The sequence below is a fragment of the Felis catus genome, chromosome B4 (genome assembly GCF_018350175.1).
Source record: "Felis catus isolate Fca126 chromosome B4, F.catus_Fca126_mat1.0, whole genome shotgun sequence".
NCBI lineage: Eukaryota > Metazoa > Chordata > Mammalia > Carnivora > Felidae > Felis > Felis catus.
Genome location: NC_058374.1, coordinates 122,224,693 through 122,251,175, shown reverse-complemented (window position 1 = coordinate 122,251,175; position 26,483 = coordinate 122,224,693). Strand labels below are relative to the sequence as shown.

The window sequence follows — 26,483 nt, the reverse complement described above, 5'->3', positions numbered from 1 at the left end:
TATCTGAGCCACCAAGGCACCCTCTCAGATCTTCTTTCTGTCTGCTAGACTGGATGTTGCTTGATTCATGAATCCATGAATAAAGCTAATAAGATTTTTAAATTTTTGTTCAGTTAAATTTTGTTTTTAATACAATCCAGATATCTGACTCCTTGACTTCCCTGTCTCCCGTGTGCTCTAAAGCAGGCAAGGAATGAAGAAATTAGAAGGATTGGCAGTGGGGGTAGAGAATGAACACTGGTATGCTGGTAAATGTTTAACAACTTGCTCAGAGGGAGTCTGATTTGTAGCATAGGCCAATTTCCATGGTGTAAATACTGCCAACAAGTCAAAGTTCAAGCTACCAAAATGTAGGTTATTAAACATTGAACTGGGAAGAAATATACACGGCTGGCTCCCAGGAGCACATATCAGCTGGCTCCAGCACACCATGGGAATGAACCATGTTGGTAATGAAAAGAGATCATCATGCCCTTCTTGTACACCAGGAACGTGTAAACTAGGCAAGAGCTCGTAATTCCTTAAATACCATAATTGAATTGTAAAACATTTTTGACAAATATTTACTACCATAATTAATCTGATTTTCTTTCAGGATTACTGAGTCCACAGCACCTACCATCAGTACGTGAGTATCAATGGGCCTACATTCCTAAACTTCGCACTACGACATAGGCAGTGACCATACTACAAAAACGGGAGTAAAATATTAATGCACCGCATTCATAACCATTGTTTGATTAAATGCAACCATCTTTAAAAATTTTTTTTATTTGGCTCCACAAACAACCATGAAATTTATCTGCTCATCAACAAAATATTTAAGGGACACATACTATGTGTTAGATACAATCTGAGTAACAAATTCCCCATCTATCAGGTAAGAATGGTCAGTTTGTGATTTATTTCCCTTAAGTGACAAAATGGTACCTAACTACATATGGTGAAATTTCGCTCAAGATATTTCAAGAAAACTGTCTAAGCAGCAAACGAAAATGTGACACTTCTAGGAACTTTCTTTTTTTAAGATTATTTATTTTGAGAGACAGAGAGAGAGTGAGAGGGGCAGAGAGAGAGAGGGAGAAAGAGAGAATTCCAAGCAGGCTCCGCATCGTCAGCACGGAGCCCCACATGGGGCTTGAACTCTTGAACCATGAGATTGTGTGTGACCTGAGCCGAAATCAAAAGTCAGACATTTAATCCACTGAGCCACCCAGGCACCCTGACATTTCTAAGAACTTTTAAAAATAAAAGCCAAATTAAACTACTTGGGACTACCCCAAAATAAAAAGCTCTTGCACAGCAAAGGAAACCATCAATAAACAACAAGGCCCCCTACTGAATGAGAGAAGATATTTGCAAATGATATATCCCATAAGGGGTTAATATTCCAAAATATATAAAGAACTTATACAAGTCAACACAAAAAAATAATAATAATCTGATTAAAACTGGGGACCTAAATAGACATTTTTCCAAAAAAGACATACAAACGGAAAAGATGTTCAACATCACTCATCATCAGGGAAATTCAAATCAAAACACAATGAGAAATCACCCTACACCTGTAAGAAAGACTAGAATTAAAAAGAAATAACAAGTGTTAGTGAGGATGTAGAGAAAAGGGAACCCTCATGTACTGTTGGTGGGAATGTAAACTGGTGCAGCCATTGTGGAAAACAGTATGGAAGTTCCTCAAAAAATTAAAAATAGAATGACCATATAATTCAGCAATTTTACTACTGGGCATTTACTCAAAGAACATGAAAACACTAATTCAAAAAAATATATGCACCCTTATGTTTATCACAGCATTATTTACAATAGCCAAGATATGGAAGCAGTCCAAGTGTCCAACAATACAAGAATGGATAAAGATGTGGTATACACACACACACACACACACACACACACACACACACACAATGATGCAAAATGGAATGTTACTCAGCCATAAAAAAGAATGAGATTTTACCATTTGTAACAACATCGATGGACCTAGAAGCTTTAATGCTAAGTAAAATAAATAAAGGAAAGACAAATACCATATTATTTCATCCATATATGTTATTTAGGAAACAAAACAAACAAACAAAGAAAAAAGAGACAAACAAAAACACAAACTTAACTACAGAGAGAAAACTGGTGGTTGCCAAAGGGGAGGAGGGTGAGGGAATGGGCAAAATAGATAAAAAGTACACTTATCTTGGTGATCACTGAGGAATGCACAGAATTGTTGAATCATTATATTGTACACCTGAAACTAATATAATATTGTATGTTAATTTTACTTTAATTAAAAAAAAATAGTAGTGGTTGCCCATTATCATTAATAAAAATGAAAGGCTCTTTTACTTTATATTTTCTTTTTTTTTTTAATGCTTATTTATTTTTGAGAGAGAGAGACAGACTGTGAATGGGGGAGGAGGATAGAGAGAGATGGAGACACAGAATCTGAAGCAGGCTCTAGGCTCTGAGCTGTCAGCACAGAGTCCAATGTGGGGATCAGTCCCACGAACTGTGAGATCATGACCTGAGCCAAAGTCAGATGCTTAACCAACTGAGCCACCCAGGCGCCCCATCTTTCATTTTTAATTCTCACTCTTAATTAAATTTTCATGTTTTTAGGGACATTATCCAGTAAAATTTTAAAGGAATATACTTATTTGGTTTGTTCTTTTTAATTTTTTTTAATGTTTATTCAATTTTGAGAGAGACAGAGAGACAGAGTGCAAGCAGGGGAAGGGCGGAGAGAGAGGGAGACACAGAATCCGAAGAGGGCTCCAGGCTCGGAGCTGTCAGCACAGAGCCCAAAGTGGGGCTTGAACTCACAAACTGTAAGATCACGACCTGAGCTGAAGTTGGCCCGCTTAACCAACTGAGCCATCCATGCGCCGCTAGGCTCTTTTACTTTAAAACGTTCTTTTAGGGGTGCCTGGGTGGCGCAGTCGGTTAAGCGTCCGACTTCAGCCAGGTCACGATCTCGCGGTCCGGGAGTTCGAGCCCCGCGTCGGGCTCTGGGCTGATGGCTCAGAGCCTGGAGCCTGTTTCCGATTCTGTGTCTCCCTCTCTCTCTGCCCCTCCCCCGTTCATGCCCTGTCTCTCTCTGTCCCAAAAATAAATAAACGTTGAAAAAAAAAAATTTAAAAATAAATAAATAAATAAAACGTTCTTTTAAGTCTTTCAGTCTCTGAGCTAATATGTGACAACATCATTAATAAATACTGCATCACATCTTCTGCCTGATATTAGAATCCAGATGAGTGTAACACCAAGGGGTACCAAGAGAAACTATGAGTAGACTCTTTTCATTTTTATTTTTTATTTTTTTAAGCTCAAACTAAATGATCTCATTGCACAAAGGCAGAGGTAGTGGTCAGCACAGCTATACTTGGGTACTGATTCAGGAAACTGGAGAATGAAACCAACTGCCTCCCAACCCTACCTGATAGTCTCCCCACCCAATTCCCACCACATAGTCCTGTACCTCATGACTTAAGCAACAGAGTTCTGGCCCTGCCAGGTCCCAGCTCCTCCTCACATGCTTCCTTGTAAATGAGGCACTTCCTGGAAGCTGCAACCAGGACAGAAAGTAATTGTTCATTTGCATGAGGCTTAGAAGCTGTTGAGGCTGTTGTGTGTAGCTGGTTGTTTCTAGATTAGGATTGTGTCTAAGTAATCAGTTTACCTCTACATTTCCTGTATTTACATTTCTACAAATTAAGTTCACCATGGAAAATTCCAAGTTGTTTGTCTAATATCCTTCTCCAGACTAATTTATCATGCCATACCAGGGCATAATCACTTGATGCTGAGAGGAGTGAAAACAATGCAAAGAAGAACTACATGATAATATAAGCCGAGCTACACTCCAAAGTCTGGGGTCACGGTTTATCTGGGGAACTGACATGCTGATAATGCACAAAATTATCTGCCCAGAATGAGGTTTATTAAACTGCCCTAAAATTCTAGGCCCATTTTTGGTAAACTGATCAGGACTTAGAACCTGAAGACACTAAATGCACCAATAAAAAGGAGACCATACTTGTTTTATCTTCACAATATTTAAATATAACATTTGAAGGAAAGGAGTGTGATAATAAAGTCATTACATTTTATTAGATATTTTTAATTGTTAGGACTTTTAGCAGCTGTGTTTGCTCATGATTATTCTAGAGTGGGAGGCACCGTACAGCTATATTAACCATTTTTATTTTATTTATTTATTTTTAAAGATTTTATTTTAGGGGCGCCTGGGTGGCGCAGTCGCTTAAGCGTCCGACTTCAGCCAGGTCACGATCTCGCGGTCCGTGAGTTCGAGCCCCGCGTCAGGCTCTGGGCTAATGGCTCAGAGCCTGGAGCCTGTTTCTGATTCTGTGTCTCCCTCTCTCTCTGCCCCTGCCCCGTTCATGCTCTGTCTCTCTCTGTCCCAAAAAATAAATAAATGTTGAAAAAAAAAAATTAAAAAAAAAAATAAAAAAATAAATAATAAAGATTTTATTTTAATTTATCTCTCTGCCCAACCCAGGGCTCGAACTTACAACCCTGAGATCATAAGTCACGTGCTCTACGGATTAAGCCAGTCAGGTGCCCCTATATCAACCATTTTTAAACTCGAAAAGAATTTCCTACTCATAAAAGCAAACAACTTGCTCTCTTCTCACCCCACCCACATGCAAATTGTTCCCCTTTCTATTAATTGTTCATCCTCTTTGTTCACAACATTTTTTTTTTTAATTTTTTTTTTCAACGTTTATTTATTTTTGGGACAGAGAGAGACAGAGCATGAACGGGGGAGGGGCAGAGAGAGAGGGAGACACAGAATCAGAAACAGGCTCCAGGCTCTGAGCCATCAGCCCAGAGCCTGACGCGGGGCTCGAACTCCCGGACCGTGAGATCGTGACCTGGCTGAAGTCGGACGCTTAACCGACTGCGCCACCCAGGCGCCCCAATGTTCACAACATTTTTTTTAATTGTTAAGTATCTCTTAGAGGTCAGGAATGGTGCCAGGTGATGGGGATACAAAGATGAAAAAACATAACTAACCTTCAAGAAGCTTATCAACTAACAAAAAATTCAAAGATACACTGATTTAACACAGAGTTACTGATTGCCTTCAACCCAACTGGCAATTTTGTAGGCATGGTGAATGTAGTGACAAATAAAACAGAAAAAGTCCCTCCTTCATGGAACTTACATTCTGTGGAAGGCAACAAAAATAGTCTAGGGTGGGGGTGCCTAGGTGACTCAGTGAGTTGAACATCCCACTCTTGATTTTGGCTCAGTTCATGATCCCAAGATTGAGGGATCGAATCCTGTGTTGGCTTTATGCTGAGCATGGAGCCTGTTCAAGATTCTCTCCGTCTGCCCCCTCCCCCACTCCTCTCTCACACTCCCTCCCTCCCTCTCTCTCTCTCTCTTAAAACAAAGGCCGGGGCGGGGGGGGGGGGGGCCACCTGGGTGGCTCAGTCGGTTAAGCCTCCAACTTCTGCTCAGGTCGTGATCTCACTGTTTGTGAGTTCGAGCCCCGCGTCGGGTTCTGTGCTGACAGCTCAGAGCATGGAGCCTACTTCAGATTCTGTGTCTCCCTCTCTCTCTGCCCCTCCCCTGCTCACACCTCTGTCTCTCTCCCAAATATAAATAAACAGTAAAAAAATTTTTTTTTAAATTGGGGCACCTGAGTGGCTCAGTTGGTTAAGCATCTGACTCTTGACCTCAGCTTAAGTCATGATCTCATGGTTCATGAGTTCAAGCCCCCAACTGGGCAGCACAGAACCTCTTGGGATTCTGTCTCCCTCTCTCTCTGCCCCTCCCCCACTTTCTCTCTCTCTCTCTCTCTCTCTCTCTCAATAAAAATAAACTTAAAAAAAATAGGTAAGATCTGTTTTAAAAAACTGTCCAGGGTGATGAATGCTGTGAAGAAAAGGAAAGTTGGATAAGAAAACTGAGAGAGAGTGGTGCTCTGCCTACTTGAGACAGAGTAATCTGAGAAGGCTACTTGAACAAAGGTCTGGATGAAATGGAATATTTGGGCCAGGAAATTTACAAGCAGATAAACAATCAAGTCAAAGGCCTTAAGGTGGCAATATGTCAGTAGCTGCAAGGAAGCGGGTGTGGCTGGAGGGGAGTGAGCAAGAACATGTGTGTATATGGGGGAGGGCATCACGGAGAGCCCCAGGGTCACGGTAAGGACTCTGACTGTTATTCTAAATTGATGAGAAGCCATTGAGAGCTGAGCACAGGGAAGTGATATGAAGTTGATTGATGTTTTTAAAGGATGTTGTGAAAAGGCTGTAGAGAAGCAAGCATGGACCAAAGAGACCGTTAGAAAGCTATTTCAGTAGTTTGTCAAGAGATGACAAACTCTGGTCTGAGTGGCTCAGACCAGGATGGTAATGAAACCGGAGGTGATAAGACATCAGATTTGGGAAGTTTTCCGAGAGGAGTCTTTAGAAAACTACCCCTGCTTGTATTACAGCTACTAATATTACATAAGAAATTTTAAAATTAACATTTCCTCAGCACTCACACTCAGCCAGGCACATCTTATTTGGTCAACTTCATAAGGAAAGTACTTATTATCTCCAACTTAAAGATGAGGAAGCTGAGTCTTAGAAAAGTAATTCATTCAAGGTCACATGGATAGTACATAGGAAAACCAAGCCATGCATCTAGAGCTGTCTAATTTCTTTACATTTTCTTTAGGTTTATTTATTTATTTTTGAGAGAGAGGCAGAGAGAGAGAGCAGGGGAGGGGCAGAGAGAGAGGGAGACACAGAATCCCAAGCAGGCTCCACACTGTCAGCACAGAGCCCGATGTAGGGCTCAAACTCACAAACTGTGAGATGATGACCTGAGCCAAAACCAATAGTTGAACGCTTAACCAACTGAGCCACCCAGGCGCCCCTAGAGCTAATTTCAATGGACACAACTTAGGAACTCTACTCTGCTGTGCATCTTATGTTAGAGAGAGAGAGATCACATGCATGCCTGCGCACGAATGGGAGAGGGACAGAGAGAGAGAGGGAGAGAGAGAATCTTAAGCAGACTCTGTGCTGTCAGTGCAGAGCCTGATGCAGGGTTCGATATCACAACTGTGAGATCATAACCTGAGCCGATATCAAGAGTCAGATGATTCTTGATTGAGCCACCCAGGAGCCCCACTTACATTTCTTTTTATGAAAACCTATCATTTCCATGTGAGTTTACGGTGCTGCATATCTACAGCCAGGTTTGCATCAGTTATTTCTTCTGGAGCCTTTAGTAAGTTATCCTTGGCATGCACTATGTCTACAATACATACACTTAATGGACTGAAATGTAATTACTGTCAGGTAAAGAGAAATGTTGAGTAGAGCACTCTCTATTTTTTAAGTTGAAATTGAGACCTTACAAGCTGTCAGCCTTGCAGAGGTTGGACTTCTGAGCAATACTTTACTGACGTTTTAGAAGTGAGAATAACAGAAGAAAAACATTCACAACTTTATTTTTCAATGGAAAAAAAAAGAATTTTATGTCATCAAATGACAGTGGAAAACTTAAACAGAGGAGAAATTACATATGTTTATAGTTGATTCAGAAGCTGAACAACACTGCATCCATTACCTCAATTAATGCTGGAGCTGTGAAAGTTTGGGATCTTCACTGTTCTTACTATGCTTAGGATTAACTAATTTGGGTAATGCTTTTTTTGAAGAAAATGTGAAACTATAAATTATCATTTCAAGGATGATACTTTTCTAGCTAAAAGTTTTCAATGGCAAGCCTGCTTTTTCATCCTCATGACACCATGGCCTAGAGATACTATGAAGTAATAATCACTCCACTGTAAAGACTCAAGTATCATTAACATCATGTCAGAATATGTGCCTTTATACACACAGACCTCATTATCTGATTAGTTATTATCCCAGCCCCCATTATTTTGGTTGAAATGGAAGCAAAAGTCACCATTGCCTGAAATTCAATGTAGTTAGCAAGCAAAAAAGCTATTTAGGCAAAAAGTCATCAAAAATTATGTGGGTAGAAATAAAAATTATGTGGATATACACACACACCACAAGCATATAAATGTATGTACATTTATTTGCATACCTGTTGACATAGGCCAAGACTGTTATGTGAGTACCACTCCACTGTGTGTCTTCCTGGCATATGAGCCACATCTGCTATGAATCATTGCATTTCTAGCTATGGTCTCTTTAAAGTGGAAGGAGATCTTAAAGATACTTTTGAAGCAATTTGAGTGCAGAATCCTAAGGGTTTTTTTAATCGTTTTTTGTAAATCTTTACATTTGTCATAAACACTACTAAACAGACTGTAATTTTTTGACAACTTATGTCTTTTGAATCTTCCCAAAGCATTCAACTGAGTTTCCTTAAAAATTAGAATTCTTTTGGGGCACCTGGGTGGCTCAGTCGGTTAAGTGTCCGACTTTGGCTCAGGTCATGATCTCGTGGTTCGTGGGTTCGAGCCCCGTGTTGGGCTCTGTGCTGACAGCTCAGAGCCTGGAGCCTGCTTCAGATTCTGTGCCTCCTGCTCTCTCTGCCCCTCCCATGCTCATGCTCTGCTCTCTCTGTCTCTCAATAATAAATAAACGTTAAAAAAATTTTTTTTAAATTAGATTTCTTTTTTTTTTTGCATTTACAGACCAACAGTTTATATGGGTTGAGTTAAATCACACAATTACAATAATATATATTTTTTATTTACTTTATAAATAATATGTAAAATATATATATATTTATTTATTTATATGTGTGTGAATACATACATACATATATATATGTATATATACATATAGCTGGCAAAAACACATTTGGGAACAAACACAGCTGGTATTAAATAAGTATACAAAAAACAGGTGAGAGAAGACAGCAAGACACACAGAGAGTGGTCAGCACTGGGAAAGACTTTCAGGGACCAGTGGCTTCGGGTCAGTGTATTTTTCAGAGAATGAGGTGATCAGTTAACACAGCAAGTTGATAGAGGTTGGTTAAGAAAACTACTACAGGGGCACCTGGCTGGCTCAGTGGATAGAATATGCAACTCTTGATCTCGGGGTTGTGAGTTTGAGACCCATGTTGTGTGTAGAGATTACCTACATAAATAAAATTTTTTTAAAAAATTAAATTTAATCAGGGGCGCCTGGGTGGCGCAGTCAGTTAAGCGTCCGACTTCAGCCAGGTCATGATCTCGCGGTCCGGGAGTTCGAGCCCCGCGTCAGGCTCTGGGCTGATGGCTCAGAGCCTGGAGCCTGTTTCCGATTCTGTGTCTCCCTCTCTCTCTGCCCCTCCCCCGTTCATGCTCTGTCTCTCTCTGTCCCAAAAATAAATAAACGTTGAAAAAAAAATTTTTTTTTAATAAAAAAAAATTAAATTTAATCAAAAAAAAAAAAGAAAACTTCTGCTATAATCACAAATAAGCCTACTACTTATAAAATTATCCCTCAACCAAATGTCCCTTCCTACTTAACACTAGCATCTATCCAGACTACTGTGGACTGGTCCCTTGATAATACTAATAATATTAAGTGCTTACAGAGAACTTTTGTTCTTGGACCAGGGTGTTAATAAGTTCTAAGTGAGTTCACATGTTAACTTATGAGGGGGGGTGCTATTAACCCAGAGAAAAGCAGAGGGAATTGAATTAACCAATCCAAGGTCCTATAGTTGGGACACATGGTAGAGTTGTATTCTAACCAAAGTTGCCTGCTCCAAAGTTGTTCCCTTACCCACCATGCTATGCTCCTTTCTCTGTATGATTATCAAAGATTGTAAATATTCAACAGTGTAAGTCAAACTACACTTGCAAATCCTGTAAAACATGCAGAATTTCATGAAGTTGACAGAAATCGTGTTGGAGAACAGCTAGAACAGCAGCCCAAGTTAATGAACAGTGAGCACTGGCAGAATCAGTTAACAATTGAAGGGAAGCTGACAAGATTAACAGGCACAACTAAAGCAGGCCCATCTGGGGTAAATTATCTTGGCGGTCAACCAATATTTACTAAGCACCTACTACGTGTCCGACACTGTCATACATGGTAGGGAAGCAACAATGAACAAACTCTAAATCTCTACCCTCATGAAACATATTTTGTGTGAAAAACACAATAATCAAGATCAATTTCCTTACATGCAGATTAAGAATGGTCATTGGAAAAAAAAAAAGAATGGTCATTGGGGAAACTGAAGTCATAAAACATTTCTGCAAAAATGAACCTCTTCATATGTCCCTTCAAAAGACAAAAGTGAAATCAAGGACTTTATAACATACAATCATAAGACTATTCTTGGAAAAAGTATATATGATTCATTTAAAAAATCCACACCCGAATCATTTTAAGATTTTTGTTTATTATAAGAATTTTGTCCTTCCATTGTTTTGTTATTACAAAATGTGTTCATTATAATGAATTTTATTCATTATTAGAACTAGCACCTGTGATTATGACCTAAATTTTGTGATTGTTAACAAAGTGAAAGGTAAAATAATTTCCCTAATTTTTAGATTCATTTTTGGAGTTAAATACCCAACCTCTTTTCCTTTGTTTACTATGCCATTTTGGTCTCCCTTTTAAGGTGACTTAATTCTAGGTGACCCGGTTTTCTGCCACCAACCCCTGAGTAGGTTTGTGGTCGTGACGAGGAACAATGGGAGTGGCCAAAGGCCACAATCTACTCAGCAAACAGTACTTGCACAAAAAGTGAGATTAGGTTAATAAAAAGCAACCAGGATGCAGAACTGGCAAAACTCTGAAAATAAAGAGCTAGAGAAAACTCTGGAAGCATGAAACACAGGCCAAAGAAGATGTAAAAGAGAGTGGCTTGGGGCGGCACCTGGGTGGCTCAGTGGTTAAGCATCTGACTCTTGATATCAGCCCAGGTCATGACCTCTCAGTCATGAAATTGAGCCAGGCTTCACACTGAGCATGGAGCCTGGTTGGGATTCCCTTTGCTTCTTTTTCTGCTCCTCCCCTGCTTGTCTTCTCTCTCTCTCTCTCTCTCTCTCTCTCCCTCAAAATAAATAAATAAACACTTAAAATAAAAAAATAAATAAAAGAAAGTGGCTTATTGGCTGGAAGGAATTAATATGTAAAGTTGATTCACGATAGCCTGCGAGATTTGGTTACAAAGGGAATGTAAGAAACTATAACAAATTAAGCATGATTGTGCTCAAGAATGTGGGTGTGGCCTTGTAAAAATTTAAACTAATCCTTTGAGGTTGACTTTAACTTGTCCTCAGTTTTGATATCTTTGCATTAATAGTTTCATAATACAGAAGCATTGCACTATGCTATTCCAGCTTGTTAAATTTAGTGGTTGTTTGAATCACATCTCTCTAATTCGATTTTCGGCAGGAAACCAAGCCATGTGGCTAAAAAATAAACACATAAGATAAGGCATGCCAGGTATGGGAATGTTACGTTTGGGAGAAACTGGGTAAAAGACACATGAGATCTTTCTGTATTATTGTTTTATTACTACATGGAAATCTCCATTTATCTCTAAATAAGAGGATTAATTTAAAAAGGGTGGCACAAGGTCTTATTCCCACTCTCTTTTCCAACTGCTAAACTCTAAGTGACCAGGACCTCCTCCCTCGATCATACACAAACCACTTTTATTAGCTTCTTTATGCAAGCAAATACAAACATACACTATTACTCCCTCCACCCTCTAACTTCTCTCACCCCCACCCCACTAATAGTGGCATATTTTGCTCTGCATCTTGCTTTTTTCCATGTAACAATGTATTGGAGATTTTTGCATATCAATGTATTAATTTAAAAAGAGTATTCTAGGGACGCCTGGGTAGCTCAGTCGGTTAAGCATCTGATATCGGCTCAGGTCATGATCTCACGGTTCGTGAGTTCAAGCCCTGAGCCTGGAGCCAGCTTCAGATTCTTTGTCTTCTCTCTCTTCCCCTTCCCTGCTCACGCTCTCTCTCTCAAAAAAAAAAAAAAAAAAAAGATGAGGTGCCTGGGTGGCTCAGTCAGTTAGGTTAAGTGTCCGACTTTGGCTCAGGTCATGATCTCACGGTTCATGAGTTTGAGCCCCACATCAGGCTCTGTGCTGACAGCTCTGAGCCTGGAGCCTGCTTCAGATTCTGCATCTCCCTCTCTCTCTGCTCCTCCCCCATTCACGCTCTGTCTCTCTCTCTCTCTCTCAAAAATAAATAAAATATAAAAACAAATTTAAAAAAATTAAGAAAAAAAAAGAGTATTCTATATAGAGAGGGCTTTCCTTTGAGGTATTCTTTGGATAAACCATATTTATTTAGCCAGTCCTCCCTGATGGAAATCTGCATTGCTTCATCCTTTTGTTATTAAAAGTAATGCTATAAGTACCCTTGCAGATATATTTTTGTCATCTTGATAGATGCCAAGTGCCTCCATAGAGACTGAATCTATTTACATTCCCACCAGCACATATGAAAGCCTGTTTCCCCTAAGTCTCACCAATATCAATACCAATGTTATCTAACATTTAGTTTTCCGCTGATCCAATCATGAAAAATGACATCAGTGAGTTTTAATTTGAATTTTTATCCCATTCATGAGGCTGGCATCTTTCTATACATCTAAGAATTATTTGCTCATTTGACCAATATGCTGAAGAATAACAATGTTACAAGAAGATTTGTGATGAGAAAGCTGAGTTTGAATGTCATATTGAAAAGGGGTCCTCCCAGGATCCTGGTTCTTATTTAAAATGCAATGGCTCTTAAAGTGTTCAACGTTGTTAAGAAATTCCAGAACATCAGATTGGTTGAACAATGTCATCATGTAAAAGGGGATCATCCTGGGGCGCCTGGGTGGCGCAGTCGGTTAAGCGTCCGACTTCAGCCAGGTCACGATATCGCGGTCCGTGAGTTCGAGCCCCGCGTCGGGCTCTGGGCTGATGGCTCAGAGCCTGGAGCCTGTTTCCGACTCTGTGTCTCCCTCTCTCTCTGCCCCTCCCCCGTTCATGCTCTGTCTCTCTCTGTCCCAAAAATAAATAAACGTTGAAAAAAAAAATTAAAAAAAAAAGGGGATCATCCTGAATACATCCGTATCGCTGATCAATGACCAATGACCTTATCATCCCTAAAGGGATATTGCCCTAGGGGAAAAAAATAACAATATCAATAGTGAATGCCCGAGAAATATGAATTCAACAAATATCAAAAGCCTTCATGGATCTTACATTCCAGTGAGGGAAGACTGATAATCAAAGTTAAGGGGCACCTGGGTGGCTTAGTTAAGAGACCGACTCTTGATTTCAGTTCAGATCATGATCTCACCATTCATGAGTTTGAGCCCTGTAGCAGGTCAGCAGGGAGCTTGCTTGGGATTCTTTCTCTCCCTCTCTCTCTGCCCCTCCCTTGCTCATGCACACACTTGCTCTCTCTCTCTCAAAATAAATAAATAAACATTAAAAAAATCAGTTAATCATATAGTTTGTTGCAAGATGATAGATGATGCTATGGTGAATAATTAGACTAGATATGGGGGATCAGCAACACTAGCGTGCAATTTTATTTTATTATTTTTTTAAATGTTTATTTCTTTTTGAGAGAGAGAGCACGAGTGGGGAAGGGGCAGAGAGAGAGGGAGACAGAATTCGAAGCAGGCTCCAGGCTCTGAGCTGTCAGCACAGAGCCTGACGCGCGGCTTGAACTCACAAACTGAGAGACCATGACCTGAGCCAAAGTCAGATGCTTAACTGACTGAGTCACCCAGGCCCCCCACATGCAATTTTAATGTTTATTTATTTATTTATTTATTTATTTATTTATTTATTTATTTTGGGACAGAGAGAGACAGAGCATGAACGGGGGAGGGACAGAGAGAGAGGGAGACACAGAATCGGAAACAGGCTCCAGGCTCTGAGCCATCAGCCCAGAGCCTGACGCGGGGCTCAAACCCACGGACCGCGAGATCGTGACCTGGCTGAAGTCGGACGCTTAACCGACTGCGCCATCCAGGCGCCCCCCCACATGCAATTTTAAATAGGGCAATGGGCTTACCAATATTTGAACAGAGGAGGAGGTAAAGGAGAAAGCCTGACAGTACCTGGAGGAAGGTACTCCATCTGGCAGAGGAACAGTCAAGGCAAAGGTCATGAGGAGGTGGTGTGCCTGACATGATCAAGACACAGGAAGGTGGGCCAGTGTGCTTGGAGGGAAGTGGAGGGAATGAGGGTAAGGCAAAATAGGAGACAAGGACAGTAGAGATAAGTTATAGATAGGAGATAAGATCGAACATTGCTGGGGCCAAATGGATAAATCTGGTGTTATTCCCATTACTTCTTGCTCTTAATCTAAATCTTGCCTTTGCCTCAATGACTTAGTTTTCTAGGAGGGACAGAGATGATCTAGTGCTCTAGCTGCTCAAGTAGGCAGGAGAGCAGACAACCTAAACTGCCCCCTACCCCCTGACCCAGCACATGTGGACAAGTGCTTTATAGGCTGTTGGCTCCGGCAACAAGGTGACCATCTTCAGCCTTTTTCTCCTGTAAACCTGCTTTTCCTGAAGGCTTCCTTTCCTTGTTGAATTTAACACCTGCTCTTTGGACTGTCTGTGATTTGAGCATCTCACAAGTGGTTCGCCTTGTCAGCTCATTTCCCCATTTCTTTTTTTTTTTAATTTTTTTTTAACGTTTATTTATTTTGAGACAGAGAGAGACAGAACATGAAGGGGGGAGGGGCAGAGAGAGAGGGAGACACAGAACCCGAAGCAGGCTCCAGGCTCTGAGCCATCAGCCCAGAGCCCGACGCGGGGCTCGAACTCACGGAACGTGAGATCGTGACCTGAGCTGAAGTCGGACGCTTAACCGACTGAGCCACCCAGGCGCCCCATCATTTCCCCATTTCTGAACGTCTTCCATTTCAAGTTCACCTTGGGGTGCTATGAATCACAACTACATCGGACATCTCCACAAAGACTCAAGCTCTGCCTCTCACCCCTTCACCAATAAGTACCAAATATTATCTGTTCCTGACCTTTATATCCAGGACAAACACAGCTACTATTTTCTCAATAAAAAGCATTGTAGGGAGAGAAACTCTTCCCTTTTACAGGAGTCCAAGAGGATCTATCCCACTTCAGAATCAAGAGAAACCAGACAATGCCATGTGGGACTGAGATGAGCCATGAGAAACCAAGTCCAGGTTTCCGCAGGGTGCAAGGCCTGATGGGAAAGTCTCCTTGATGCATGGAACACTTCTTAAGTGGGCAAAACCACCGTTAACTGCAGATTTGCTTTTCTGCACTATTCTCAACATTGCTTTCTTCTTTGCTTCAAACTCTAGTCTCCTCTTGCCTCACCTTCTTTGTTTCCCCTTCCTGGCCCACAAACATAACAGAACGTTGCTCACCACGCAGCATGGGTGCAGGAGGGAGAGGCCCTACAATCTCTATAACCATCAAGTGGTAACAAACCTTGGTTGTCACCAACTTTACTATTCCCTCACCAACCAATGCAGGTTACACCACTTGGATAAAGATGGATCCTTCTAATGTTTAAGGAATGCCCATTGCCATGGTCTAGGCACAGAGCTGGGAGGCATTTGAAAAGGATCAAGACCTCCCGGGCACCAACGAAGTGACCCTCAAGAAAGGTAGAGGCCAAAACTCACACACACACAAAAAAAACCCAAAAACCAAAAAACAAACAACAAAAATGGTACAATGGCAACACAAAAGATGTCATAAGCTGCTGATAATTTGAGGGCTCTGACTTTGGAGGTGCAGTATCCAAAGGGATCTTAGGCAGCTCCATCGAGAAATGCTTAAGCCTGACTCCCAAATCCTTGGAAGTGGCAACGTGTTGCTTTGGGCATGGGACGGACTTGGGCGTGAATTCCATTTCCATCATTTCTAACTGTGACATCAGTGTCATATTGATGATATTTCAACATCTGCTTAAACTTGGTTTCCTTGTATGAAAAATAGTCGGACATCCATCACGAGGATGCTGGGAAGGAAGTATGTGAGCTGTTTTAGCACACACCTGGATCTGCCTCTTACACACTCAATAAATGGCATCCATCAGGACCCATTCTTCCTTCAATACCGCCCAAGAAGCATCTTCCAGGGATTCTGTCCCACAGTCCGTCGTAAGTTCTACCGTCTGTCCTGGGCCCCTCCCGACGCCACTGGGTTCAGTGTTCAGGGTAAAGTCAGAACCGCCGGGCTCTGCACCCGCGGGCTCCCTACCGGTCCCGGCCGCCAGGAGCGCGCTCCCCCGCGTCGTCGGACTTGGGTCTGTCCGCGGGACGGCTGGGTCGGGACCCTTTCCGCCGCAGCGACAACGCCGCCCTCTCTGCCCGGCCCCAGGCCCCCGCCGCCCAGCCCTCACCTGATGTAGGGTAGGAAGGGGTTGACGTGCCCCGAGAGCACCGCGACCACGTAGGAGATGATGAAGGCGGCGGACGACCAGGTCACCAGAAGAAAGGGCACGAAGGCCATTCCCCTCAGGAAGCACAGCATCGCGCCGCCGCCGGGAGGGCGCTGCGCCCAGCGGGGCGCGGCGCGGGACGCGGGGCGCGGGAGTCGCGCACGTGCTGGCCCGCAGGCGGCGGCCGGACGGGAGGCTCCGCGACGGCGGGGCAGGCCCGGCCTCGGACGGAGGAAGGCGCGGAGAGCCCAGCGAGGCGTCGGGCGGCGAGGCGGCCGGCCGGGGGTGGGTGGGGCGCGGTTGGCCCGGGCTTGTTGCGAAACCGGTGAAGTCACAAAACGGCGGCCCCCGCGGGCTTGGAGGCGCGCGGCGACCTCCTCGCGGCGCCGGACTCCTTTCGCTTTTGGTTCAGACTCGGCGGGGGTCGGCGCGGGAGGGCGGGGATGCCCGGGGCCGTCCCAGCCGGCCCGGCCTCCGCAGCTCTTGAGCAACTCGGGAATAACGATCAGGTCCTCCCGGGCCCTCCTTCTTCCCTCGGGGTTTCCAGGATGCTGGGCCTCGAACCCCAGGGGCTTCCCCTCCGTGGTACGGCCACCTGCCAGTCGCGGGGGGGAGAGCGTGGCACCCGCGAGGCGACACCCACCCCATCCCGCGGCTGCTGCTGCTGCTGCCTGCAGGGGTCGGGTCAGAAGTACGGTGACGTTCGCCAACTCACGGGGCACGGACGTGACACCCACCTGGATGCTGCCCACAAGGAAACCTAGAGCGTGGAGGGGCCCGTGGGAGTCCAGGTCCGACTGACTTCAAGCGGGGCCCGAAGCGGCACCTTGTGCGTCACAGTTCTGCTTTCCCCTAGAGCAGACCTGGAGTATTTCCTAGAAGTTAGATTTCCCTTTCCCCGCTGACGGATCAGGGTTAGCCCACGCTGGGAGCCATGACCTAAGATGAGTAATGGGGACCTCATACATTTCAAACACTGCGAAAAGAATTTGTGTTCTGTAGGCACTTGTGAGCCCTGGTGATTTTGAGGGATAGTTTATAGATTCTGAGCCCGGGGTCTGTGTCGGAGGTCATGGGGTCTCATGGGGACCAAACATGGGTTCATTTCAGTCATATAAACGTTTCTTGGGTGCAAACCCTGCTAGGGGACAGGATGCAAAGATTAAATAGTACCATGGGGCCTAAGAGACTGACATCAAAATTAAATAAAATTACATGGAATATTACATAGAATATTTTTTAAAAAGGAAAAGAAGCATGTGCAGAACTGGCAGGCCAGCGCTCAGAAAGGTATTAGGGAAGTCTTCCTGACAGATGATGTTAGAGTTTTCGAAAGTAAAAGATTGCTAACCAGACAAAGAAAGGGGAGAGTAGCATTCCAGGCCAAGGAAGCAATAAGAGAAAATGTGTAGAGTGGTGTTGCTTATATTTCTGGAACTAGAAAAAGCACGTAAGTGTAAAGCAGAGAATGGAGAGGTGGGCAAAGAGGCCATCTCACAGGAGCCCTGGTAATTATTTTTTTTTAATTTTTTTTTAACGTTTATTTATTTTTGGGACAGAGAGAGACAGAGCATGAACGGGGGAGAGGCAGAGAGAGAGGGAGACACAGAATCGGAAGCAGGCTCCAGGCTCTGAGCCATCAGCCCAGAGCCCGACGTGGGGCTCGAACCCACGGACCGCGAGATCGTGACCTGAGCTGAAGTCGGCCGCCTAACCGACTGAGCCACCCAGGCGCCCCATTTTTTTTTCTTGGTAATTATTTTTATTTCACTTTTTGTTTTCATTTTTGCTTTGTGGTAGTGAGGAAATTACAGGAATATGGACAGCCCTGTATCTCAGATCATTGTGGCTGTGGGAGGAGTGACCACCACGTTGAATAAAACAGAGGCTTTAAATTAAGGCTTTTAAAAATCAGAAGAGCTGTCATCCATGGTAACCCCCCTTACGTCCGCACCTTGGTTTCTGCTTTCTGTAAACCACTCTCTTCCCTGGTCTTCCTTCCCTTTCCCTATGCCCTCCTTTTCCCCCTACTCTACTACTGATTCATCTGATTTTTTTAATGTATATTTATTTTTTAATGTATATTTATTTATTTTGAGAGAGAGAGAGAGAGAGCATGAGCAGAGAAGGGACAGGGAAAGAGAGAATCCCAAGCAGGATCCATGCACCAGCGTAGAGCCCACTGAAGGGCTCGATCCCACAACCATGAGACCAAAATCAAGAGTCAGACACTCAACCTACTGAGCCACCCAGGCGCCCCTGATTCTCTGATTTTAAAATACCCTCCCTGAGGCAGAGAAATTATGACATTAAATATAACTCAACTGATCACCTTATCCTTTCGTTGCTTATGGTTGCTTAAGCAACCCAATTGGCTAGTCGTTGTTAATACAAACACGATAAGAATTGTCTGACAATAATAGTAATAGATATTTTGTTTTTTAAAATAAGTACGTATAGATGCATATATTTAAAACAGGTATATAACTATAACTGACCATTTATATTTCATATGGGGTCAAGCAGCTCTGAGAAGCACAGTGTTGCTTTCCTTTCTATAAGCCTTCCATACCATACATCATGAAACACACTCTCTCTCCTTGGAATAGCAAAGTTTATGATAGGAATGCAAAAGTCCTCGAAAACAACCTTACTGGTGAAGGAAATCAGAATATGTCACTTCAAAACATGCCTCTTTGACATAATTATTTTGAGCTGAAGGCAATTAAGCAGCAATAAAAGCAGGAAAATTTCTCTACACTCCTCCTTTCTGTCTAAAGGCAGGATATAAATTTCCTTTGCTGGAGACAGCTCTAAACTCAGCCCAGAAGTGCCACCAGAGGAATCTGCAAACTTTGCTCCATTGGTTTCCCCTCATATATTTACCTTCCCACAGTTTCTGCCCGTGAAAGCCTAAAACCCTTTCCCTCTGTCCTGTTATTTCTAAGTTGATTGTTCCCTTGTTAAGATGCTATACAAAGTTCTAGCTGCCACTTTGAGTTACCCATCCCTGAGTTTCTCCCACATATATAGTTGACCCCTGAATAACATAGGTTTGAACTACACAGGTCCACTCACATGCTGATTTTTCTTTTGAAGAATAGAGCGCGGTGCATTCTTGCAATTTTCTTGACATTTTCTTTTCTCCAGCTCACTGTATTGTAAGAGTAGAGTATATCTATACACACAAAATATGTGTTAATAGACTGTGTATGTTATCAGTAAGGCTTCCAGTTAACAGTAGACTATTAGTAGTTAAGTTTTTGGAGAGTCAAAAGTTATACATGGATTTTCGATTGCATGGGGGTTGGTGCCCCAAACCCCACATTGTTCAAAGGTCAACTGTATATGAGATATACATATTAATAAAATTTGGTCTTATTAATCTGTCTTTTATTAAAGAGACCCAGCCAAGAACCTAAAAGAGGAGAAAAAAAATAATTTCCCTTCTCTACACTGTTAGGATTTTTTTTTAATTTTTTTAATGTTTTATTTATTTCTGAGAGAGTACGAGTGGGGGAGGGGCAGAGAGCGAGGGAGACACAGAATCTGAAGCAGGCTCCAGGCTCTGAGCTGTCAGCACAAGAGCCCCATATGGGGCTTGAACCCATGAGCTGTGAGATCATGACCTGAGCAGAAGTCAGATGCTCAGCTGACTGAGCCACCCAGGCGCCCTCTTTAGGATTTTTAATGAAAGTTGTGCTTCTCCCCTTGAATTAATTCCTGACTTTCTCTCTGTCAAAGCCACACTGACTCAAAGTAAGGATCTGGTTAGACTGACCTTTTGAAGATGAAGACATTCTTCCTTGGTGACCAAAATTTGTTGAAAGTATGCTTCCTGATCTAAATAATTTTCACATGAGCACTTAGGTATCATCTCCCTTTTATGGCTGAGGAAATAAGGCTCAAATTCATGGAGCTAGTTAATGGAGATGCAGAATTTGAATCCAGATCTATGTGGCTCAAAAACTTGTAACCCTATCCATTGTGAGGAACTGTCTCACTCTTCAAATTCCAAAGCTCTAAAATTTTAGAAACTCCTTATGATATATGCAGTTATCTTTTATTATTATGTATTTATGAATACATTGGATTTGAAAAAAATTTCAAAATATTACACAATATTATTTAACAGTAAAAATAAGAAGCATCTATAGAGAAGCATCTACAATTCTCTGCCAACAAGTCAACTTTCCCAATTTCTTAATTATCATTTGGTTCTTACTCATAGGAATATTCAAAATCAAGTTGTAATTACAAATTTGTAGCTTTATTATCTTTATGTATTAAATATGTACTCCATGTTATTATAATTTTTGGGTTACTGGTTTTCATTACTCTATATTTGTCCATTGAATTAATGCACTATACTTCACTGCCCCCAATACTAAGCATGTGTATTAATCCAAGTACTTCCCTATTTTAAATAACATTCTACAAGCATCTCAGTTGTTTCGGTATTTCTTTTTTCCTTTAGGTAAATTTCCATGAGTGGGATTGCTGTGCCAAAGGGCAAGATGAACATTTTAAAATCTGTAAACATCCTAGATTATTTGAAAGTATTGTATCAATTTCATTGCTTCTAATAACCTGTGTGTAACAGTTTCATTATATATTACCTGTCTATATTTTTAATGTTATATAATACCTATGAAATACTACTTGAGACTTTAGCATACTTCCTTTTAAAGTTTTGATCCCTTATTTCACTGTTGTGATAGAGACCACTAGCTACCCAGTGCAGCATCCATTTTTCCTTTCTCCTTAGTAATAAATCCCCAACTTAGAATGGACGCATTTTGCCCCCACACAAAAGGATTACATTTCCCAGCTTCCCCTGCAGCTAGGGGTGGCCGTGTGACTTGGTTCTGTCCACTTATTAACATATAAGTGTTATATGATAGAAGAAGGCTGCTCAAGGGAAACTGACTTGCAACATAATGGGATGGCTAGATTCCAGCAGCCATCTTGGACTATGCAGTCATTGACCTTGAGGAAAGAAGCTGTATGTGAAAACAGTGGAGCAAAAAGATGGGTGTCATCGTCCCTGTTGACATTATGGAGCTGCTGAGGCAGCCCTGATTTTTATCTAGCTCTAGGCTTCTTTTATATGAAAGAGAAATAAACTTCCATTTTAGTTAAAACACTATTATTTAGGGAATTTTCTCTTACGTGTAGCCACAACTAATACTTCCCATATTGGTTATCACGTCCCCTTTATGGTGTCTCTAAATCTCAGGTCCCCAGTTGTCTGATAGGCCATATTCCTAGAAAACTGAGTATAAATTCATTTTTCTAAATACCACCTTTGTAATACTGTAATGTATCCTCTTGTAAATTACCCCATCATATATCCCCTTTGTAAATCTGGATTTGCATATGCTAAATTTGCTTAAGAGGCTTATTTCTTCTACCAAGTAATGATAATTTACAAACTCAAACTGCAGTCTTTTGGTTTTCCTCTTAAAGTGTGCTTTTATATCCTTGGAGTTCCCATTTTCAGGCACCATATTAAGTTATCTTAGTTGAATATTAGATATTGTATTTGAAAAATTATTTTTAGAAATATTTTTAGAAATCATTTTAGGTCTTAAATGATACTGGCTTTCTCCAGTGAGTATTCTGTTTACTTCTTACTTGCACCAGGGACACTTGCTATTCAGCATCATCTGAATATCATTTTAGGGCTTGAGGTTTTCTATCCACCCAGATAGCTTGAAGCCAGACTTGTGGTATATATGAGGGCTGGTTGTTTCTTCTTCACCATTCCTTCAGCTCCGTAGCCCTGGCCTCCAAGACTTATTACCCTGACCATAACCTATAAGGTAGTTGAAAGCCCTGCTCAGTGGCCTCTCCTGATAACAGATGTCCCTAAGCAAACACAGCCCCAGAGCTGGGCTCACTTCTCTGGATTTCTATTCTTTTGGGGGATGTTGGCCCCAAAACTCATAATTTGGTTAAATCTTTGATACTTCTAGGAAGATGTTTTTATATTTCCCCAGATTTTTCATTTGTCTGAATTTCCTAGTCCATCATTATTAGAAGAAGAAGTTGGGGTACCGCATTAGGGCCATTTATTTTACTAGAAATATAGCATATTTTTTGCAAAAGCAACAAAAAAAATTACAGTTCAGCAACTTGGTCACTTGTCATTACTCAGCTCTTTAATACCAGATAAAAGAGTATAAAAATTAGCACTGTAAATCCCATTTCCCTCACCATGTCTTTATTTATTGTATATATTTTTACCTACAGGCAGTAAAAACTTGAATTATTTCTCCATTCTAAAATTCGCAATATCCTCTCTCCTTGAATGTGGACTGAACTTAGTGATGTGCCTTTGAAGCCTACAGTATGGAAGAGAAATAAAGTATCTCTACCAGAGGAGAAATCTGGCAGATACCACATTAACCAGATGACCCAAGTTAACCTGATAATAAATCAGTAATAGATTGATACTCTATATATTATTATATACATATAATAATACAATGTGATGAGAGTTGATAATAAATCAGTAATAAATTAATACTCTATATATTATTATACACATACAATAATACGATGTGATAAGAAGAAGGTACATCACCTCTGTGGTATTTTCCCCCAAACCCATACCCACACCCTGGTTTAATCATAAGAAAACAAACTGAAGGCCATTCTATAAAATACCTGATTAGTACCTTCTAAGTGTCAAAGTTATGAAAAACAATAAAAGACTGAAAAACTGTCCCATATTAGGACAAAGGAGACATGATGACTAAATGCAATATGGTATCCCAAATTAGATCCTGGAATAGAAAACGTAGTGGAACCTTAGTGGAAAAACTGGAGACATCTGGACAAAGCCTGTAGCATAGCTGATGGTAACATGAGATGTTAGTATTAGGAGCACATGGGTCATGTATCATCTCAATTTCTTTGCCACCTCTGCAACTTTTCTATAAATGTAAAATTATTCCAAAATAAGTTTAAAAGTTACATTTATTTACTCCTAGATCAATGCTAAGATCTCATATTTAAAATCTCACACTTCATTAGTCACCTTATGACGATCATATTGCTTTTCTAAATTATATTGTAAAAACAGAAAGCATATATTGTGGCAGAAATGATTAGATGTTCACCTAGAAAGAAGTTTCCTGCTTCTTTTTCGTTGTGTAGCTCTTGCTGGGAAGGAATTTTCTCAGACATGGACTTCATTTCCTCCTGGTGGGATCATACTAGTTCTTGTCAATGGAAGATGTGAGTCATTCTCCAGTACAGGGGGTGAAAAAGTGAGTATGCTTTTTTTACTTTCTCTCCTCCCCCATCAACTGGCTAGATGTAAGTGCCCATGATGACCTTGGAAGCCACATGTTATGGATTGAGACTGTCAACCTAGGTCCCTGAACAACTTTGTGAAGCAATGCACTCCACCCAAACCCCCACACCCCACCATTAAGAAGCACTCCTCTGGGCCTTTTCATAAATGAGAAGCTGAAGCTTTTAAGATTTCTGGGTCTTTCTACTATAGAAGCTCACATTATCTTAACTAGGATGTACATCTACTTCACTTGAGTCTCCCACCTTCCCTAACTCATCTGAACTAGGTTGACATTACATGGTATTTCCAGATTCACAGAGTCAGGTAGAGGTTAACAAACATTGCTATGAACAATAAACACAGGAGAACTAAAGTAACTAAAAAGTACTGCAATTCAATACATTTAGAATTAAAATAGCATGTTTTTCAATGCATGGCAGGGGCACAGGGATCTTTCCACCCAAGTGGCATGTCACCATCATTCTTCCAAGAGCCCTTGGAAAAAGTCCAATAAATTTATCGGAGTGAATGTGTGTTACCATTGCTTGGAAAAAAAGGGCACACATACCAACATGTACCATCTGTTTTAAAAGCACTATATATAAGTTGTCTCCTTTTTATGATCAGGAAGAAACTTAAAATATGCTTTTGGGGTTAGGGGTTAGGTGGAATCCCTTCCCTGTATTCCTGCTTCTGGCACAGGGATATTGTCACCATGGGGATGTCATGACTCAGTCTTGGTCGCTGTGTGAATGGCCCACTCTGTGTGTGTGTGTGTGTGTGTGTGTGTGTGTGTGTGTGTCTTTATTATGGCAGGGACCCCTGAGTTGTGAATGCATTCTGGGCTCTGTTCCCAAGTACAGAAAGCAGTCACCCGTCTGTATACAAAGGCAGGAAATTTCAACATGTTCTCAACACATTTTGAATAGGACAGAAATTACAAAGTGAGCCAGATTTTTCTAGTGCCTAAACTATACTCACTTGTGCATAATGAATCCTTAAAGACAAATTGTTCATTTTCTTTTTAGATTGTTCATCTGGAAAACTTCCTTCAGGATATTCTCCAAAACTGTAAACTCCATAAGGACAGGACTTTCTGCTTTTTTCACTGCTATATTCACAGGCTTGGAACAGCGCTTGACATGGGTAGTTTAATGACTATTTGATGAATGACTTCACCACAGCATGACCTGCTTCAGGATGTCTCCCCTAATACTCCCAAGGTCTGACCTCTGTGCCACTCCTATGCATTCAAAAACATTCTGGGCTACTTCTATTATATATTCTATTATATATTCGACTAAATGTCCACGATGTTAACTTGTCAGTCTACCCACTAGACTCTAAACTCTTTGTGAGCAGGAAATGAATCTCCTTTATTTGTATCTCCAGTGCCAAGCACTGACACAAAATAAATGATTAATAAATGGCTTTTTGTGACAAAGTCTATGGATACATGCTTGATACCAGCTTAATTGTACCAGCTTAACAGCTTTATACAATTGTATATACAACTATATATACCATCAACATATTCACATCTCTTAAGAGGTGTTATTAATCCCATATCACTGAGTACAGAAATCAAAGCTGCGGCAAAGGTTTAGAAATTTCAGTTACTCAAAGGGAGAGAAACCAGAGCCTTTCGTGTGAGTGATACCAGTTAGTGAAGATAACTGATCATTACAAGTTACTACATGTTTGGGCAATGATACCAGATACTTCTTCAGTTTCAGAATATTTTCTGGTAGGTGTTTTTATGCTACCAGAGATAAAGAAGAAAGAACACATGGGAGAAATTTGGGAATTTCCATTTTGACAATGAGGGTGAGAATTTCTTGTAAATTTTAAGAGGTTTTTTTTTTTTTTTCTCCCTTCCCCTTGATACTTTCTAAATTAACTTGCAAATGTAGGAACTCATATGACCTGACTTTCTCAGTTTAACTAATCTAAATTTCTATTTATGGCAACAGTCCTACATCGGGTTTTATTATGAGGTGCAGTTCATGCTTTAGTTACCACTATCTATGGAAAAACTGAGGTATGATACTCATGTTTACTATGATGTCATGAATAAATTTCTCTACACAGTAAAAATATTACAGAAGAGTGGGGAAGGCTTTGTCAGTTTGATAGCCTGACATGAATTACACAAGACTTGAACATGGCTGGGATAATGATGGAAAAATCAGGACACCAGGCAATTATTTGCCTCCCCATCCAAAAAAGAAAGTAGTAAGAGGTTAGAGTGGGAGAGAGCCAAAGCATAAGAGACTCTTAAAAACTGAGAACAAGCTGAGGGTTGATGGGGGGTGGGAGGGAGGGGTGGGTGGGTAATGGGTATTGAGGAGGGCATCTTTTGGGATGAGCACTGGGTGTTGTATGGAAACCAACTTGACAATAAATTTCATATATTGAAAAAAATTAAAAAAGAAAGTAGTTTTTTTGAAGGAGGCATTTCTTTTATAATTATTTTACTTAAAAATCAATATCTTATTGAAGAACCAACCATCTAGGATTTGTGCTTAATTCATCCAATAAACATTGATTGAGGAGATACAATTTGTCAAATGTTGTGTTTTGTGATTAAGAATAAATAGAACACTCAGTGTCTGAAGTCAGAGTCACAGAGTTCAAATGAACTTAGTTTGCTTGGGGGATGAAAAGAGGTCTATGGTGACTGGAACACATGAAAATAAGGCTGGGAAGATTGCGGTGATGACATTGTGAAAGGTCTTTCGTTAATATGCTAAGATGTTTGAACACAACCTGGGAGCAACCTGTGAGGAGA

General features: G+C 41.2%; 1 protein-coding gene and 1 long non-coding RNA gene across 8 annotated transcripts in view; one reads left to right on the top strand and one right to left on the bottom strand.

Moving 5' to 3' along the window:
• The window catches only part of DRAM1 (DNA damage regulated autophagy modulator 1), a 68,833-nt gene extending 51,664 nt beyond the window's left edge, over positions 1-17,169 (bottom strand). For 4 of the 7 annotated variants that reach the window (XM_023257373.2, XR_006601013.1, XR_006601014.1 and 1 more), the window contains exon 1: positions 16,348-17,160. In XM_023257373.2, coding sequence (XP_023113141.1) covers positions 16,348-16,478 — 131 coding nt within the window. In that variant the 5' untranslated portion in view covers positions 16,479-17,160. Of the gene's footprint in view, positions 1-3,487; positions 3,551-16,347 lie in introns of those variants that run through there. The other 3 variants (XM_045062240.1, XM_045062241.1, XR_006601015.1) reach the window with 3 other exon arrangements.
• A 2,774-nt stretch (positions 17,170-19,943) lies between these two features.
• LOC109501743 lies at positions 19,944-25,122 on the top strand. Its single transcript, XR_006601016.1, has 3 exons — positions 19,944-20,945; positions 23,551-23,663; positions 24,721-25,122. It is a non-coding gene; the product is annotated as an uncharacterized LOC109501743 (long non-coding RNA).
• Positions 25,123-26,483: the final 1,361 nt, after the last annotated feature.